Source organism: Lutjanus erythropterus, chromosome 2 (assembly GCF_056507025.1).
Source record: "Lutjanus erythropterus isolate fLutEry1 chromosome 2, fLutEry1.hap2, whole genome shotgun sequence".
NCBI classification, from domain to species: Eukaryota; Metazoa; Chordata; class Actinopteri; order Lutjaniformes; family Lutjanidae; genus Lutjanus; species Lutjanus erythropterus.
Window position 1 is genome coordinate 30,611,490 of NC_139318.1, and position 12,927 is coordinate 30,624,416.

The window sequence follows — 12,927 nt, forward strand, 5'->3', positions numbered from 1 at the left end:
GACTTCCACCTCTGAATCCAAATTAGAGCTGCACGGCCACTGATAATCACGCATAATAGTGATATTATCCCCAACTGTCTGCAGGAATACAGACTGTGTCTGTGTGTGTGTGCATGCACAGTGCTTGTTCATTTACTCCTGCGGCGCGTTTCTCTGTGTGTGCGCGCAACAGTAGAGTAAAAAGAGAGGAGAGGACGCCCGGGACAGCCAATCATTTAATGAGCTGATTGAGGAGCAGCTGTTCCCAATGCCTGATTGGTGGCTGACCTTTGGGAGGAGGGTGAAGTAGTCCCATTCGACAGCAGGAAGGACAAGCGGCTAATAAAGCAGCAGCACTGAGCACTGCCTAAGTGACAGGGGATATTATATGAACCATTACACAAACTATTTTCCTTTTGCTAAATCAAATGGCTATTTAATCATGTCAGAACTTTTTTATAGTTAAAGATGATGCAATTAAGTTTGGGCAATTAGAATTTCCTCCCAGGCATTACAAAACTGATCAGCCACCAAGGCACACATTTCACTTTTTGAAGTAATTGAAGTGGAGACAATGTAATAATCATATTTTGTGAGCAATATCCGTTTGCAGGGCTGACAGTCAAGTCAGGCCCTGTGCAGTTCTGTGTGGTTAGGTCTCTGCTAAAAGTGCACAGACTCCTATCACTCTCTAAAGAAGGCATCAACAGTTTTACCCTGAAAATGCAGAGTTTAAAAGCTGCAACAATTAGTCGATCAATCAGTTAGTTGCTAGATTAATTATCATATATTTCTGATAATGGTTTAATAACACAAAATATCATTTTTTTCTGATTTCAGTTTCTCAATTTTTTAAAAATCCTTTATGACAGTAAACTGTATATCTTTAAGATATTTAAGGATGTCACCTTGAGCTTTGGGAAACACTCATTGATATTTTTCACCTTTTTCTGACATTCACTAGAGCAAACAACTAATCAATTAATCATGAAAATGATCGACAGATTAACTGATAATGAAAATAATCATTAGTTGCAGCCCTAAAAGAGTTAGGCTGATTTTAGAGAAAATAGCAGTGAACTTGCAGGAGGTTGTGCATAAGGATTTCAGTATCTTGAACCTGGTTGCTGGTTGGAACTGACTTTGTACCGCTGTGGAAAATGCAACTTCTCAGATTCACTTTTATCACCCAGAAACAAAGAACCTTGTATTTGACAGATGGGCAGACAAGGATTTGCTTTTGAGTAGTTTCTGAACACACTATCCACAGAACCAATTGATCCCTTAAAATAACATGCATATTAATAAATATTAATATGGAAAATTTAATCAGAAGGGTGGAAGATGAAGTAGTGAACAGTAAGAATATTTGTAGCAAGGGTTGTCATAGGCAACTGGACTTGATAGAGTTCTTGAAGTTTCGCCTCCCATCCATGAAGCTTCTTCAGTTCTGAGTGACTGGTTGGGAGTTCAGGAACTCCCAGACAACAATGAGGAGAAAAAGACATAATGAAATCTCCATTATCTAGAAACTACGGTGGACTCCTGAGCTTCAGAGGCTTGTATTTTGAGGAGCTCAGGGTGCGATACAGTTGGAGTAAAGTAAGGCCACGCACTCTGGCTGACTGATTAGGCTCTGGATCAGCCGTGGATATCCTGGGAGAACAGGGCCGAACACAAGGGGGGTTTCTGTCTGAGCCTCAGGGTGACTGTGTGGCAAGAGCTGCAGTTTTTAAACCAGATGACCACGGTTACATTCATTTGGTGACAGTCTGTTTTCAGTAAGTGTCTGCACATCTGAGGAGTGATTAAACAAGACCTCCTACTGGATCCAGGGGTGCTGCTCTGTAGCTCATGCTTTTCTAAAGAGGGGGCAAACATACAACAGGGTTTCTCCACAGGGAAACATTAAAAGAAAAGAGGGAGAAAAGAAATTAGTGGATAGGTGCTGCCTACCCAGACTCTCTGTTGGGTAAAACATCTGTCCAACTTTGTATTATCAAACTAAATTCAGCCTGGTGTTAATATTATTGTGATGTGCTGCTCTGGATAATTGCTGCAAAGTGAATACACAATGAGATAATTTATCAATGTCACCTTTGCATAGTAAGTAACTTTCATTTGTAGGTGCAGCGACAAACTGTGATTATTGAAAACAGTTTTCCAAAGTTTTCCCGAGCCCATGTAGTGTCCTTTATGTAATTATGTGGGTTTTTAATGGAGTTTTTAATGCAGTGCCACCAGAGAGGTTAAAGGTCATAGGCATTCAGTGTTATTTATCAGTTTTGCACCTTACGTGAAGAAATTTCTCCAGATTCTCTGAATCTCTAAATGCAATTATGGATTGTAGATGGTGAGAACCCAGTTTTGAGATGAGATATGTTGTTCTATGGACTTTTGGACTATTTGCCCCTGCAGTTTTTCACAAAGTGGTGAAATTCATCCTACCAATGCTTGTGAACGACTGAGCCCTTAAAAGATGCCTCTTTAATATCCAATCATTATACTATCACCTGTTATCAGTTAACCCATTTACCTTTTGAATGTTCCACACAGGTGTTTTTTGAGCACTCTTCTACAAACTCATTGTAAAAAGACAGGGCTGTGCAGGAGCAGCACCGCAGGAGGAACACTGCAGTTCTGACAGCAAGTGGTGAAAACATTCCAAATATAGCATACACTTAAAATGATACAGATTCTTTTTAGGTGGGCCTTTTTTTAAGGGGCTAAAATGAAGTTACAGCACAGTACATGACATAGCTTTCTACACCGGTACTCATGCTGCTTCTCCAAACAGGGGCTACTGTAGATAATACACTTACTATGGACAAGTATCTCATACAACTCCACTTCAAAAAAACTGAACTATCCCTTTAATGTACGCAGAATAAAGCGGTCCATGCCCTGAAAGTTTGAACTTTACTGGAGGATTTTTCCAACCTGACTTGGGGCAGCATGAGATAGTGGATGCTGCTGGCGTCCTTCTCTTCGACAGAAGTGGGGTCGATGAGGTGACGCAGATTTTGGTACATCATCTCTGTAATGAAGGGTGTGAAGGGAGCCTGAGGGGAAGGAGGAAAGAAAGCGAGACGACATGAGAGAAAAGGGAAGAGAAGATTATTAGATACTCTCTACTGTAGTTAATTTACATTTTCTGACATAAAGGTCTAAAAGTCAGAGGCAGCTATAAAATCAGCATTAAAAACACATTTTATTGTAGCTTTTTTCTCCCTCAAATAGTGCAAAAGTTCAAACAGAATTGTGCCAGAGTGAGGTTACTTCTAATGTGATTCTCTTCCATTTCAACCACGGCTAATTAATTTGTATAGCTCACAGCTGATCTGTATTGATCTGGGTTAGGCTAACTGGCTCTTAGCGTGCCTCTCGCCTCACATGCAAACATCTTCAATGTGTTATAAATAAAAACTCCTACTGCTCATGCATTATTCATAGCCATGCCAGCACGCACACACACACACACACACACACACACACACACACACACCTCTTCCATACCAGCGTTATTTCTTTGTGTCTTGCATGCACAAAAGTAAAACCTCACCACAAGAAATTTCCTCCATGCAATCTCTCTTTTCTCTCTCAGTCTCTCACACACACACATAGAAACCGTATGACTCACCATCAGCCTGCACATGGAGAACAGAACACTGAAGAGGGTTTCCAGCGCCCACAGGCAGTCCTCTGTGCCACTCTCTCCCTACAAAGTTCACACATGCATCAATACAGTCAGTCCCCCTGGAACAGCGAAAAGATAAATGTGCTCTAGCAGACATCGGCGCATGTTTCCCCCAATCCACGACAACCAAATGTTGACCAGGAGGGCCACAAACTGATTGCTGCAAAATGTCCACAGATGGAGGCGATGATGAAGAGACTTAGCAGCAGCTTAAATCACTGTTTCCATTAACTGCATGAATAATTCATGTGCTTAACAAAGCAAAAAAATAAAAGAAAGATACACAAAATAAAACACAAAAAAGAGGAGAATCACCAGCATTTATTCATGCATGTTAATAATTATGATTCTGACTCACTGGCTCCTACAGTTACTAAGTGTCACTCTTGGGACCACATACCTTTTAGTCACTGGCCTGCACCTTGCATTTTCCTTACATAAAAACAACATTAAGTCTATAAACAAGCACTGAGTCAGAAGTGTTATCTCACCTTCAGACGGCGTCTGTTGGTCCTGACGTACCAGTTGGTGAGCATGTCCACAAACTTGACCAGGCGAGGCACGACGGTGTACAGGCGGTAAGCTGCAACAAAAAACTACTGTCAGTCTGTTTATGATGAATATAGAAACAACATTAATTTGCTGCCAGATGGGATGGATTTGAAACGACCAGCATGCAGAATTTAGTGGCATCTAGCTGTGAGCTTACACACTGCACACCTGTACCTCGTCCTCCCCTTCCCCGTGAACCTACGGTGGTGGTGAAACTCATGCACATACCACATGGAAGAGGACGCCACACATTCTCTGGTGTTGCTGCCTGGTATACCATCATTGAGGGACTTTTTCGGAAGGGGCGTGTGTGTTTGTGTAACAGAAAAATTAGCAGTGTGTGAGGTTTGGGTCTGTCTCACCGTCCATCTCAGCCTTGAAGAACTGGATGAGGGACTGTGTGAAGGACTGAATCCATTTGTCCATGATGTTGTCACTCTGCTTTGCTGTGTTTTCATTGTACAGGAACTGAATGTCATCCTCCTACAAAAGATAAATTCACCAGCACACACACAAAACACAGTTAAACGAAGCACTGGCACAAATTTCCAATTTTCATTACCAGTTTCATTGGACACAACATGTTGTGAAGCAGCTGAAATCTGTACCACATATTAGCAATTATTCAAGTAAGAAATATTGATGTGAGCCATCTACAGACAAGGAAAACAGGTTCTACAGCAATTTTGCCACATTTGCCACCTACAGACAATTAATGTTATAGCTATTTTATCTGTTTTTATATTGTCTGCAGGTGTCTGTGTGATTAATGCCGTCTGAATTATGTTTAACTATAAACTTCTGTGCCATTGAACACTCTTACATATCTGTTGTTGGCTAGACTTTATGATAGTTATGAAATAGGTGACTGCTTATCCAGACAATTATCATTTAGTCTCCCTCTTCTGATGGCCAAGAGCCTGAAATAGCTTGACGTTCAGGAAGGTCATAATCATTTACACAGGGTGACCAATCATAAATTCATTCATAAAATCTTCAAAAACTAACATCTGGTGTTTTAGTATTTTTATGGTATTTTTTTTGGGGGGGTATCATTATTTCTTCTATTACACACTTGACAGAAGAGAGATGCCAGGAAATGAGTGGAGGGGGATATGGGAAAGATGATGAATATCCTGCTGTTAGGGTCTGAAATTAAGTTTGCCACTATGGCAGGTAACTGAGCATTTGTACTGGCCACTCAGACTTTTTGTCTGTCACATTAATCCCTGACTATACTGAAGAATTGCATTTTAAAAGTTAAATTTATTTATCTAAAAAAAAACAAAAAAAAAACGTGTGCCATGGTGGCACGTGACGTGATTTATTTTATTTTTTTTTTTTAAACAGACACAGTAACAATTTACCCTGTATTTGGCAGGTGACAGGTGGTAATTTCATTTGCTGCCTTAAAACCTTAGGCCACAAGGCACAAGTAGCTCAAACTGCAGCAGATGTTCCTTTCTTTATCTTCAGGTGGACACAGTGACATTTTACATTCAGAGATCTAAATTGCTGCTACAATCATCCTGCAGGCTGGCAAGTGTAAAGGTGGTCATGGACAGTAACTGAAGAACTAAAACCTGACACTCCAGATGGTTTCTTACACAGAACCATCTGGGAAGTTGTCCTTGGAAATAGTTTGGAAAAGGGCACGCACTTCTGACAAAATACTTGGCAGGTGATTGGATGAACATCTGCCTTCAACCAGTCAGGTCAATGAACCATAAGACATAATCAAACTTGTTGAAGCAAGTGCAGAGAAGAGCGAAAACATTGTATCCACTGTGAAAAGCCTTCAGTGCTGCTCTGTGCTCCTTTTTAAGTGAAGAAATAGTCTCTAGTTCTAAAATATAACTGATGGTTTAGCAGCATCTATGCTCTTTAGGAGCTGCCACTGTTGTTTGCTGTTGTCACACCTAAACCATGCCTGTAGACAGGGTTGGGAAGATTACTAAATATATTTCAATAAAATTACTAATTACTAATCCAGTGTTAAAGCAATGTAACTTGATTACAGCCCATCACTTTTGGATTACCTCAATATGAAATATGGTGAAACTGTTTATCCTAATATAATGTTTTATGTTGTAGGTTTATTGTTTGTCCAGATATTCCTTTGCCGCCCAAATCGTGTTAATTATATACATTTAAATATACTTTGTCTGTATGCTATTCACATTTCACAAACATACTTGCTGTTGTAAAGTGTTATAATGTGTGCACATGGTAGTTTATCATTCTTTATCTTAAGGTGTATTTTTAAATTCTAATTCTGCTAATTTGATTTATTTATTTATCTTTTTTTTTGTATTCATATTAAGTAATCCTGTTACATGTCCGTTTCTTCCCAGGCCTGCCCGTAGCTGCCCGTAGTTTCTCATAGTTCATGGATTGGTCCACAAGAACAATGATTTGAAGCTGGATTCTTTTGAATCCATCTGACTGAGTGAAGTAAGAAGAGCTACCCTTTGAGGAGAATAAGTCAACTAAGTAACATGCTGACTACCTTTTTAAAAAATTGTTCTCCCAGAGCAGAGACAATCTGGAAAAAATGCCCTGGACTCAAATACCCAGCCATCAGTGACAGGGATGTTAGGGGGAACATATTACTGCAGCTATTACTACATTATTTCATGGCACTAACAACAAGTAATTTCCTTTTATACCAACGATTACCTCATAATCACTGGTTAATAACAGTAACAGCTGGAATATGAAGCAGCGCTGTGGTTTTTAGACCAGGAATAGCTACAGAATCATTGTAAGAGTTGTGGAAATAATGACCTTTTATTCTGTTCATTACACATGTACCTTCTGTAACCTTTGTACGTTCTGCACCAGGAAGCGGTAGGCATTGTACCACGGCAGGAAGACATCTTTCAACACGTCTCGCACCCCCTCCTCTTTGAAACGCAGGTTCTCTGCCCTCACCACAGGAGAGTTGATGAGGTACAGCCTACAAAGAGAAACAGAGAAGAGATGGTGAGTGTGGCAGGATGGATGCAGTGTGTTCACAGGTAACAACTTAAACGTGTGCATAGGATGCGTATGAGTGAGTGATGCTGTGTAAGTGGGCTGACACAAATGTGTGTGTTTGTATTGAGGACAGAAAGATGTAAAAACAAGGCAATAGTCAGAATAAACTTTGCAAAACAGAGTGGTGATGCCCCAGTTTCTTTAAGTGCACTCTACAGGAAGGTATGAGACAACAAAACAAGACTGTTGTGGGCAAACAAAGTTCACACCAAGACAGTTAGTTGAAACTTAAATAAAACAAAATGTGAAAATCTGTCAATGCCATGGTGCTGAATACCACTAAACAATAAATGTAACACCATTGACAGGTTTGTAAATCTAGATCCAGAATATGCATGATAAATTAAAGTTACTATGGAGTGACATCTTATTAGTCTGTGTATGTTTCAAATGGCACAATTAAACTGACTATTTTAATCATTTTCTAACTTCTCTATCTTCTATATTTTCTCATTTCATTATTCCATGACAGTAAACTGAAGATCTTCGGACTGTGGAACAAAACAAGACATTTGAAGATGTCACCTTGGGCTTTGGACAACAGTAATCAACATTTTTCACCATTTTTTGATATTTAATCGTCCAAACAACTAAGTGATTACTCAAGAAGATTAATCTATGTGGAAAACAAATGTTAGTTGCAGCCCTAATACTGAAACTACTCTTGAGATTTCAGCAAGTTTAATAAATGGTAACTTTTTGCAAAGTAACAACAGTTTGGTTTATCTTAATTTCTCTAATAATTACAGAGCTCTCCAAAGCAATTATCCAAAATTAGTATCTGGGTCATATTTCAATATCTACACTACACTTATCTGACACCATTAAAGTAAAGCTGTGAGGCAGGCTGCATAATACAAAGCTATTCAGCTGTCAAACATATCTGGATTGGATTAGCTTAGCCAATCAGGCTAAATGTCCACCTTGAATATGTTCTGCATACATTTTGGGGGCAGAAAACCTAATTTTACCAACAGAACCTCACTGCAAATTAATCTCTTCATTAAGCCAAATAAACACACTGTTGACAGGACAATGACAGAAAATCAGAATAATCCACATCAATATAATGGTGTGTGGCAGGCATCAGCACACAGTGTAGATATGTTAGAAAAGGTTTTGATGAGGATTCTGGAAGCAAGCGAACATGATGCAACTTCATGCAATAGGCCATGAGTGGTTTTAATAGCAGCAACTCTAAGGCATAAAATGCAGAATAGACAGAACCATCAGTCGAGAAATGAGCCAACATGGAGACAGACGTTTGCCACTTTACCCAGTTTGACTGAAAATACTTTCACAACAAACCCTCACAGTGTAGAGTACAGTCTCTCCCTGGTTCTGTTTCTATCTAATGCAAAGTAGTTTCAGTCAAATACTTACGGAGCTCACTGTGTCATAACAGCTATACTGTAAGTTAAAGGTTTTTTTTTTCTATCACGTGTAAAAACAAAATAAAAACAGTTAGGGATTTAACAATATATCAAATATTAGCTAATAAAACTAATACTAATAAAAAAATGTCCCATCACTGTACCGGACCGTGGTGATATTTACTGTGATATTAAATGGTTAATCATTTATTTATTAATTTTATTAAAATGACCGCAACTGACTGCTGCATTGTTTTTGTTTTGCAACTGTGCATACAGGAGGAAGCAGAAACGCTTTAATTTATAAAGTTAGAAAGAAAAACAAATTTTATATGAACATTAAATGCTGTGGACATTTGATTTGTTGTTTAACAAAGGATATTTTTTCAAAGCATGATTTTCCTTTGTTTTTTAATACTGCTGTAAATATCGTATCATGGACGTCCTCTCGTGGTATTATCATACCTCGGGTTTTTGGTATCATTACAGCCGTAATAACTGTTGAATCTTTTTTAATACCCTTCAATATCATAATTAATTGCTCATTCAGGCCTCAGTTCAATTCAGCCTTAATGTCTGAAATCTGGCTTGCAGCAAAGCAAACCAGACAGTGTTTTTTTGTTAAAGACTTGTGCAAGCTGTTCATTAAAAAGGGGGAAATTATCTTATTTTGTGTGTCCAGGACTTTTTTCCTCTTTGCCATGGTATCAAAAGAAGCATTTAGTACAGACCTGCAACTACTGATTGATTAATTGAGAAAATCAGTTGCAGAGTATTGTGATAATCAATTAAATGTTAAAGAAAAAAATGTTATTTGCAGGCCCCAGCTTCTTGATTTTAAGGATTTGCTTTTCAATTACGATAGTAAATGAAGAGTCTTTGGGGTCTGGACAAAAAAACAATCTGAAGACATCACTTCGGGCTCAGAGATCACATTTTGTTAAACATTTGATAGACTAAACGATAAGTTGATTAATTGTGAAAATTATCAGAAGATTAATCAGTAATGAAAATAATTTTAGTTGCAGCACTAATCCAATCCAAATTTATTTATAGAGCAGTTGACCAAAGTGATGCACAATCAGACATAACAAAAAACAAAAACAAACACAGTAGAGCAATAGAATAAAAACAATAAAACATAAAAGTCATAAAAACAAAGTATAAAACAACAAATGAGTAACAATATAATTGAGTATAGTTTTTATATACTAGTACTGTATCAAAGTTTAATGTCCTGGTATTGTGACAACTCTACTGTAAGTAAAGTTTTAAGGCACAAAAGAGACATGTTCTATTGTAAATTGAAGTCTTAAAGAGAAACAGACCGAAGCTTTTCTCTCTTTATCTAAGCAGTTCACAGTTCATCAGTCTATATGTGAGCATATGGCTTAACTGCATAGTGCTTTATTCATTAGACCATATGGCCATGGCACTCTCACTGCTCAGGGCGAAAGGAGCGAATGTATGAGGGGAGACAACGTGTGTATGCATGTGAATGTACAGTATGCGTGAGTGTATGTATACTGTATGTAGAACCTGCCCAGTTCAATGTGGACAGTGATTCAAATCTTTTAAAACCGTGCCTGCTAATAACATAAGGTAGCTTAACACACACAATCCTGCCACCGGCACACAACCATTCATGCTGCAGAAACACACTCACACTCGTTCACAAGCACAGATCTGACCTGAGGGCATCGGCTCCATAGTTCTGCACTATCAGTCCTGGATCGGGGTAGTTCTTCTTGCGCTTGCTCATCTTCTGTCCATCGCTGCAGGAATGAGACAGGCAAAGGCATTAATGCACATACACATGCACGCATGCACTAAAGTGCATATTAGAAACCATGCACTTGGTATTCAAATTAGTCCTTCCAGGTCAGCAGGCCTGTGAGCCCAGTGCTGCATTGAGACCCCGGGGCTGAGGACAAGTAGACCTATTGTAGAGCAGCTCTAAGGGCTAAATGTTACAGCACACGCACCACACTGAGAATGAGAAACAGCAGAAAAAATTGGAGATGAATGGGCAGGTGGAGAAAGGAGAGAAGAAATAAAATATAAAAGTGGAGGTAAAGACAAGAGAAAATCAGTGGAGGCAGACAAGAAACAGGAATTACTGCCCCGTGGCTGTATTCTTCTGCCAACCAGTCAAGTTGCAATTTCCATCCAGACTCCTATAACATATGTAGCAAAGACTTTGAAGGGAATTAATAAAAGATATTAAAGGGTATTATTTCCTGCTAAATTAAAGTAATAACTATATAACTATATTCCAGTGAGTAATTTCTAGTGAGAATGTGATAGTCGGATGAAGTTGAAAGTATAATGACTCCAGTTACAGCTGTCGATGGTGTGGAGGTACAAAAATGAAAATAGCTTACAACAAAATTGAATATGCCTGAAATATGCTGACAATACACTGTATTTCTCTTACTGTAAACAAATACCGTTAAAAGTCAGAAACCAAACATGGATCTTGCTATTGAAAGTGTGATATACAGTAGCATATGTCCATGTGCCATAGACCTCCATTGTTGTCCACAAACTATTAAAACACATCAGTGAGCCACACTGTTGCACTGGCAGACATCAACATGCACACTGTAGTTTATTTTGAGTCAATCCCACATACACCATCCTGCAGCCTTAAATACTCACTAGTGCACCAAATCCACAGCTAAAAATAGTTCTGAACAAATAAAACATTTACTCCGTTTTGACAAATGTTAACTAAAAACTACAGCGCCCTGCTGTATTAGGAAATTATTTAGCCTTCTTTTTCATTAAACTACATTTTGGGATCTGTTTGTGAAGATTTCTGTCTTCTTTTGTAAGAAGAATTAGGACTGAGTGCTGAAGACAGTATAGTGAAACTATAAAGTATTCAGAGACACATTATTGGTTTTGATCTTTTCACAGGACTTAGTAAGAAAAATAACAGCAGCCTTAATATTTAGAGCTGCAACAATGAATCAGTTATTAAATCAATCATCAACTATTTTGATGGCTCATTAATCGGTTTGTGTGGTTTTTTAAAGAAAAAAAAGACAAAATTCTCAGATTCCAGCTTCTTAAATGTGAATGTTTTTGGTTTCTTTACTCTTCTATGACAGTAAAGTCAATATCTTTGGATTGTGAGCAAAACAAGGAATCTGAGGACATCACCTTAGACTATCGATTAATCCAGAATATAATCTAATGATTAATCGACTATGAAAATAATCGTTAGCTGCAGCCCTATTAATCTCTAATGGAAATGACAAATTACATTAAGATAAGGAGGAGCGGTTTGTTAATAAGTGAATGGTCTCACCTGGCGAGTACCAGTCCGTTAACAATGACATTCTTGAAGGGCGGTTTTCCAAACAGTGCTGTGGAGAGCACCAACAGGGTGTAGAACCTACAGCAGGACACCAAAAGAAAAGACAGCACACGAGGTCAGGGTAACAAGTAGGACCGAAACATTACAATTCTTTCTCTCTATCCAGTAGGACTGAGAAAAACAAATTCACTTCAATCATTTGATACTTAACCTTTAAATCAAAAAATATTAATCAAGTCTTATAGGAACACCATCCATTCATGATCTGCTTGTCAGTTCCCTCAATAAACTCAGCAGGAAATGTCTCTGTCTCTGTTCCACATGTGTCAACCTCTTTCCATCTTTTCTCTCCATGTATCCCTTCATCCATAGCTTACCATCCCCTCGTCTGGTCAATGCCTTCGGCGATGAAGTCTGCTGGGAAAGTGTCCTCAAATTCCTTCCTGTTTTCGAAAGGGTAGTGGACCTGGGCGTAGGGCATGCTGCCGCTCTCAAACCAGCAGTCAAACACCTCTGTGACCCTCCGCAGCACGCCCTTACCGCACCGTGACGGGATGGTCAGGCTGTCAATGCTGGGCAGAGAAAGAGAAAAAAAAAAGGAACAATTGATAAGACAAATGGCAGCAATAACAATTTGACCAGCTCTGTTTTATTATAGGTTTCATTATTGCCACGAGGAAGTTTTTAAACATTTGTACACTGTGCAGATCCATGGGTCTATAAGGTTTCTGGCTGCAGTCCAAACCAACGATTTCATAATGTTTCACCGCCGGGAACGAGGTTTAAGAAAAGAACTGTGGTGCTCATGTTGTGCTGACACCCACTAGAATAAGGTCAGTTATTGCTTTATGCTTCAAGGATATGGATTAATTTACTCCATATACCGACTCACTCAGAAAAAAAGCCCTTGAAGAAAAAAATCACTGTTTCTTCAGTAAAGTTGTTTGAGCTGAGGAAAACAG

The 12,927-nt window shown here is 38.8% G+C and overlaps 1 protein-coding gene across 1 annotated transcript in view; it reads right to left on the minus strand.

Annotated features, from left to right (window-relative positions):
• iars1 (isoleucyl-tRNA synthetase 1) overlaps nt 1-12,927 on the minus strand; it is a 77,549-nt gene that overhangs the window by 26,464 nt on the left and 38,158 nt on the right. The window contains exons 16-23 of the mRNA XM_084736908.1: nt 12,343-12,537; nt 11,957-12,043; nt 10,332-10,415; nt 7,043-7,187; nt 4,591-4,711; nt 4,168-4,259; nt 3,620-3,697; nt 2,920-3,041 (exon numbers count right to left, since the gene is read on the minus strand). Coding sequence (XP_084593034.1) covers nt 2,920-3,041; nt 3,620-3,697; nt 4,168-4,259; nt 4,591-4,711; nt 7,043-7,187; nt 10,332-10,415; nt 11,957-12,043; nt 12,343-12,537 — 924 coding nt within the window. The remainder of the gene's footprint in view (nt 1-2,919; nt 3,042-3,619; nt 3,698-4,167; nt 4,260-4,590; nt 4,712-7,042; nt 7,188-10,331; nt 10,416-11,956; nt 12,044-12,342; nt 12,538-12,927) is intronic.